General features: G+C 38.2%; 1 protein-coding gene across 1 annotated transcript in view; it reads right to left on the bottom strand.

Annotated features, from left to right (window-relative positions):
* Positions 1-2,145: 2,145 nt before the first annotated feature.
* Positions 2,146-7,080, bottom strand: part of LOC146658615 (uncharacterized) — a 32,346-nt gene continuing 27,411 nt past the window's right edge. Inside the window, exons 6-18 of the mRNA XM_085424142.1 lie at positions 6,789-6,934; positions 6,402-6,684; positions 6,029-6,174; positions 5,642-5,924; positions 5,269-5,414; positions 4,882-5,164; positions 4,509-4,654; positions 4,122-4,404; positions 3,749-3,894; positions 3,362-3,644; positions 2,989-3,134; positions 2,602-2,884; positions 2,146-2,374 (exon numbers count right to left, since the gene is read on the bottom strand). Coding sequence (XP_085280268.1) covers positions 2,194-2,374; positions 2,602-2,884; positions 2,989-3,134; positions 3,362-3,644; positions 3,749-3,894; positions 4,122-4,404; positions 4,509-4,654; positions 4,882-5,164; positions 5,269-5,414; positions 5,642-5,924; positions 6,029-6,174; positions 6,402-6,684; positions 6,789-6,934 — 2,755 coding nt within the window. The 3' untranslated portion in view covers positions 2,146-2,193. The remainder of the gene's footprint in view (positions 2,375-2,601; positions 2,885-2,988; positions 3,135-3,361; positions 3,645-3,748; positions 3,895-4,121; positions 4,405-4,508; positions 4,655-4,881; positions 5,165-5,268; positions 5,415-5,641; positions 5,925-6,028; positions 6,175-6,401; positions 6,685-6,788; positions 6,935-7,080) is intronic.

Below are 7,080 nucleotides of genomic sequence, written 5' to 3'. Positions count from 1 at the left end.
GTCTTATTAATCGTTAGCTTACTATGCAAACATGACAAGTGAAATCTCCCGCAGCAAGCTTAAACATGTGAGAGGTTGATCGCGCAGAGAATCGCTGAGCTTATGTGAGTGCGTGTGTAAAAGCATTTCAGTTCTGCTGAGACAAATAAGACAGGTCAGGGTGAAGAAGTGACAGCCAAATAAAAGCTTGCCACAAAACGGAGAAGTTATGACAAATCAGACTATAAGGCAAAAAGAAAGTGCAGCTTTATGGTTTCATGGACAAAAGAATTTCTGTGGCTGCAATATGACGAGCTAAATAACCAGGGCTGCACATAAGTGGTCCGCAGGTGCGCATTCGCTGTCAAAATAAAAAACACGCACAAGGGTTAGGGTTAAATTTAAAAACTGTACTTTTGAGTTAAAATATATATTTATAATTTTAATAAATGACAAATTAAAAATGCATGAACATTTTTTTTGTATCGAAAAAATATCGAACCGTGACACCAAAGTATCGAATCGAACCGAACTGTGAATTTTGTGTATCGTTGCACCCCTAATATATATATATATATAATGTTCTTCCTCTACCCCCCCCCCCCCCCCCCCCAATTTTTGCACATGTCGAGGAGCGTGTCAGGCTACATTTCACTGTGTGTTATACCAGCCGCTGGTTTTTTTTTCTTTTTTCTTTTTTTATTTAACTGACTTCCGACAAGTAAGTCTCAATACTGAATAAATGTAAACTTTTTAAAATTATGCGAAACTGCAAAATGCTTGGCTGTGTCTCTAATAAAACCTCTATAACTTTGCTCTGCTTCACTTCAGCAGCACCAGGTAATGTTTATATGTTGATTTCTGTTTTATCCTCAGTTACTTTGACATCTGCTGTGATGCTTACACCTTTGATAAAGTCTCACAAGTGTCAGCTCTCTTTTTATAGATATAAAAATCAGAATTATAAAATAATATTTCTGGCTGTCTGAGGCAAAATTTCCTCGATTCAAATCAAACCAAATCGAATCGAATCATGGATTGAATCGATCCATGTGAATCGGAATCGAATCCATTCTAAAGATCAGTGACGATACCCAGCCCTACTCTTGAGGTTTATAAAAAGGTGAAATACATGGGTCACTTTATTACTGATCAAATGAATGATGACGATTAGATATATATATATATTTATATAGACAATGTTGTAAGCTCTATATCCAGGCAAATACCACTGCATGTAAGTTCAGCTTCTGTTCAGTGGCTTTGCTTAAAGCAGTGGTTCTTTTCTCAATGAGTACCACCTCATAAAATATATGGCTCTTGAAGTACCACCCTCATAACTGACATTAAAGTACAGTAGTATAGGTCTATTTAACTCCACATACAGTTTACAGGAGACAATTTTATTTCTTATATGAATGTTATATATTTCAACTGTCATAAAGCGGATGTGACAAATGATGATAATAATAACAACTGTACTGGATTAAAACATCCACGCTTTGTACATTAATGTTTTTGTTCTATTTAATCTGAACAAGAACCTAAAAAACAGTCAGTGATCACTGCTGGCCTCTCTTGGTTGAGAACCACTGGCTTAAAACGTATTGCACAGCACTATATACTGCTTCCTTGTGGTCATCTTACAAGCAATGCAGCATCCAGAAGCTGCATGTTGCATATAATGATGCAATGAGAATCCTGCGTGGGATACCTAGAGGGGTAGTGCCAGTCAGATGTTTGTACCTGTGGGTATTTGGACCTTTAACAAAGTTAATGTTCACGTTTCGGGAACGACAGAATGGTGGTTCTCTAAGGATTGATTGATTGACTGATGGGTAGAGCAAAGGATTCTACCCTTTCAACTATTTCTCTGCAACGGGAACGAATGACTCTTCAAACGTGTGCTGCACCAATATTTATTTGGTGTTTAAACATGTGCATGGAAAAGAAACAGAAAGTGTAATATGTTTTGTAAAATATTACATGTGATACAACAGATAAAGGTAAAATTTATTTATGAAGTCATATATGAATGGAAGCATTCAGTAAAAACTGATTGATCGGAATAGAATATCCCTGCAGTGTGTCGTGAAGAGTAGGGGGTACAAAAAAGAGTCACTAAAAAGTTGCAAAAAACTTGAAATAAATGACCCTTATTGTCACACACCTACTTTAGAACTTAAGGAATACTACAAGACTAAATAATTTTGTTTAGACCCAGCCACACTCAGATTCATTGTAAGAATCGAGTTGTGTACCATCAACTTCCACCTCACAAAGTGTCAGGTATTCTGTTCTCCCGGGAATAATGATGTTTATGTAGCGACCTTCCATTCCATTGCATGCAAAGGTTTGTGATGCCCCAGCAGCGATGGATGAGATTACAGCACATCTGAAAACAAATGACAAGAAAAAAGATTAACAAGTAACATAAGACTAATGTAAAACAAAAATTTGTATAAATGTCCGTCTCAGATAGTTAAGATGCTGCTCGAAATTGTATGGTGGACGTAACTCAAAATAACGATGCAGAAGTAGCATTTGTTTTATAAACATAATTAATGATTGCCACATATATGACTGTTATGACAAAGTTTCAAAGATGAGTAGCTCATTTACCTGGGATTCGCATTGCCATTGTCATTAAGTGAATTTCCAATGCGGATCTCAGCTCCATTGATCCTCTCAGGGCAACAGTCTTGTCTGTTGGTGATAGTCACAGTGTTGATTTTATACGTCTTCAAAAGGTCAAGTCTCCACCATGGATTCAAGTCGTTGTTTGTATGGGCACAGGATCCCTGGTTGTAGTTGCTGGCACGATTCCCATCAATGGCATTTTCGGGTTTGGCATTCCCATGCGTTGAAGACTGACTCACTTGTCCAAGTCTGGCAACATTAGTCTCTGAAAAGTTGCAAATATTAGCAATAATATGATAAGAAGAACTTCAAAACCCATTATGTGTTCATTAAACGTGGAACACACAAGAAGAATTGGACAAGATTTACCTGAAAGTGCACCATCAACTTCCACCTCACAAAGTGTCAGGTATTCTGTTCTCCCAGGAATAACGATGTTTATGTAGCGACCTTCCATTCCAGTGCATGCAAAGGTTTGTGATGCCCCAGCAGCGATGGATGAGATTACAGCACATCTGAAAACAAATGACAAGAAAAAAGATTAACAAGTAACATAAGACTAATGTAAAACAAAAATTTGTATAAATGTCCGTCTCAGATAGTTAAGATGCTGCTCGAAATTGTATGGTGGACGTAACTCAAAATAACGATGCAGAAGTAGCATTTGTTTTATAAACATAATTAATGATTGCCACATATATGACTGTTATGACAAAGTTTCAAAGATGAGTAGCTCATTTACCTGGGATTCGCATTGCCATTGTCATTAAGTGAATTTCCAATGTGGATCTCAGCTCCATTGATCCTCTCAGGGCAACAGTCTTGTCTGTTGGTGATAGTCACAGTGTTGATTTTATACGTCTTCAAAAGGTCAAGTCTCCACCATGGATTCAAGTCGTTGTTTGTATGGGCACAGGATCCCTGGTTGTAGTTGCTGGCACGATTCCCATCAATGGCATTTTCGGGTTTGGCATTCCCATGCGTTGAAGACTGACTCACTTGTCCAAGTCTGGCAACATTAGTCTCTGAAAAGTTGCAAATATTAGCAATAATATGATAAGAAGAACTTCAAAACCCATTATGTGTTCATTAAACGTGGAACACACAAGAAGAATTGGACAAGATTTACCTGAAAGTGCACCATCAACTTCCACCTCACAAAGTGTCAGGTATTCTGTTCTCCCAGGAATAACGATGTTTATGTAGCGACCTTCCATTCCATTGCATGCAAAGGTTTGTGATGCCCCAGCAGCGATAGATGAGATTACAGCACATCTGAAAACAAATGACAAGAAAAAAGATTAACAAGTAACATAAGACTAATGTAAAACAAAAATTTGTATAAATGTCCGTCTCAGATAGTTAAGATGCTGCTCGAAATTGTATGGTGGACGTAACTCTAAAAAACGAGGTAGAAGTAGCATTTGTTTTATAAACATAATTAATGATTGCCACATATATGACTGTTATGACAAAGTTTCAAAGATGAGTAGCTCATTTACCTGGGATTCGCATTGCCATTGTCATTAAGTGAATTTCCAATGCGGATCTCAGCTCCATTGATCCTCTCAGGGCAACAGTCTTGTCTGTTGGTGATAGTCACAGTGTTGATTTTATACGTCTTCAAAAGGTCAAGTCTCCACCATGGATTCAAGTCGTTGTTTGTATGGGCACAGGATCCCTGGTTGTAGTTGCTGGCACGATTCCCATCAATGGCATTTTCGGGTTTGGCATTCCCATGCGTTGAAGACTGACTCACTTGTCCAAGTCTGGCAACATTAGTCTCTGAATAGTTGCAAATATTAGCAATAATATGATAAGAAGAACTTCAAAACCCATTATGTGTTCATTAAACGTGGAACACACAAGAAGAATTGGACAAGATTTACCTGAAAGTGCACCATCAACTTCCACCTCACAAAGTGTCAGGTATTCTGTTCTCCCAGGAATAACGATGTTTATGTAGCGACCTTCCATTCCAGTGCATGCAAAGGTTTGTGATGCCCCAGCAGCGATGGATGAGATTACAGCACATCTGAAAACAAATGACCAGAAAAAAGATTAACAAGTAACATAAGACTAATGTAAAACAAAAATTTGTATAAATGTCCCTCTCAGATAGTTACGATGCTGCTCGAAATTGTATTGTGGACTTAACTCTAAAAAACGGTGTAGAAGTAGCATTTGTTTTATAAACATAATTAATGATTGCCACATATATGACTGTTATGACAAAGTTTCAAAGATGAGTAGCTCATTTACCTGGGATTCGCATTGCCATTGTCATTAAGTGAATTTCCAATGCGGATCTCAGCTCCATTGATCCTCTCAGGGCAACAGTCTTGTCTGTTGGTGATAGTCACAGTGTTGATTTTATACGTCTTCAAAAGGTCAAGTCTCCACCATGGATTCAAGTCGTTGTTTGTATGGGCACAGGATCCCTGGTTGTAGTTGCTGGCACGATTCCCATCAATGGCATTTTCGGGTTTGGCATTCCCATGCGTTGAAGACTGACTCACTTGTCCAAGTCTGGCAACATTAGTCTCTGAAAAGTTGCAAATATTAGCAATAATATGATAAGAAGAACTTCAAAACCCATTATGTGTTCATTAAACGTGGAACACACAAGAAGAATTGGACAAGATTTACCTGAAAGTGCACCATCAACTTCCACCTCACAAAGTGTCAGGTATTCTGTTCTCCCAGGAATAACGATGTTTATGTAGCGACCTTCCATTCCAGTGCATGCAAAGGTTTGTGATGCCCCAGCAGCGATGGATGAGATTACAGCACATCTGAAAACAAATGACAAGAAAAAAGATTAACAAGTAACATAAGACTAATGTAAAACAAAAATTTGTATAAATGTCCGTCTCAGATAGTTAAGATGCTGCTCGAAATTGTATGGTGGACGTAACTCAAAATAACGATGCAGAAGTAGCATTTGTTTTATAAACATAATTAATGATTGCCACATATATGACTGTTATGACAAAGTTTCAAAGATGAGTAGCTCATTTACCTGGGATTCGCATTGCCATTGTCATTAAGTGAATTTCCAATGCGGATCTCAGCTCCATTGATCCTCTCAGGGCAACAGTCTTGTCTGTTGGTGATAGTCACAGTGTTGATTTTATACGTCTTCAAAAGGTCAAGTCTCCACCATGGATTCAAGTCGTTGTTTGTATGGGCACAGGATCCCTGGTTGTAGTTGCTGGCACGATTCCCATCAATGGCATTTTCGGGTTTGGCATTCCCATGCGTTGAAGACTGACTCACTTGTCCAAGTCTGGCAACATTAGTCTCTGAAAAGTTGCAAATATTAGCAATAATATGATAAGAAGAACTTCAAAACCCATTATGTGTTCATTAAACGTGGAACACACAAGAAGAATTGGACAAGATTTACCTGAAAGTGCACCATCAACTTCCACCTCACAAAGTGTCAGGTATTCTGTTCTCCCAGGAATAACGATGTTTATGTAGCGACCTTCCATTCCATTGCATGCAAAGGTTTGTGATGCCCCAGCAGCGATAGATGAGATTACAGCACATCTGAAAACAAATGACAAGAAAAAAGATTAACAAGTAACATAAGACTAATGTAAAACAAAAATTTGTATAAATGTCCCTCTCAGATAGTTAAGATGCTGCTCGAAATTGTATGGTGGACGTAACTCTAAAAAACGAGGTAGAAGTAGCATTTGTTTTATAAACATAATTAATGATTGCCACATATATGACTGTTATGACAAAGTTTCAAAGATGAGTAGCTCATTTACCTGGGATTCGCATTGCCATTGTCATTAAGTGAATTTCCAATGCGGATCTCAGCTCCATTGATCCTCTCAGGGCAACAGTCTTGTCTGTTGGTGATAGTCACAGTGTTGATTTTATACGTCTTCAAAAGGTCAAGTCTCCACCATGGATTCAAGTCGTTGTTTGTATGGGCACAGGATCCCTGGTTGTAGTTGCTGGCACGATTCCCATCAATGGCATTTTCGGGTTTGGCATTCCCATGCGTTGAAGACTGACTCACTTGTCCAAGTCTGGCAACATTAGTCTCTGAAAAGTTGCAAATATTAGCAATAATATGATAAGAAGAACTTCAAAACCCATTATGTGTTCATTAAACGTGGAACACACAAGAAGAATTGGACAAGATTTACCTGAAAGTGCACCATCAACTTCCACCTCACAAAGTGTCAGGTATTCTGTTCTCCCAGGAATAACGATGTTTATGTAGCGACCTTCCATTCCATTGCATGCAAAGGTTTGTGATGCCCCAGCAGCGATAGATGAGATTACAGCACATCTGAAAACAAATGACAAGAAAAAAGATTAACAAGTAACATAAGACTAATGTAAAACAAAAATTTGTATAAATGTCCCTCTCAGATAGTTAAGATGCTGCTCGAAATTGTATGGTGGACGTAACTCTAAAAAACGAGGTAGAAGTAG

This window comes from Rhamphochromis longiceps, linkage group LG11, assembly GCF_057381845.1.
Source record: "Rhamphochromis longiceps isolate RC_006_pf linkage group LG11, R_longiceps_female_GT1.1, whole genome shotgun sequence".
Lineage (NCBI taxonomy): Eukaryota > Metazoa > Chordata > Actinopteri > Cichliformes > Cichlidae > Rhamphochromis > Rhamphochromis longiceps.
This window is presented reverse-complemented; position numbering and strand designations above follow the sequence as displayed.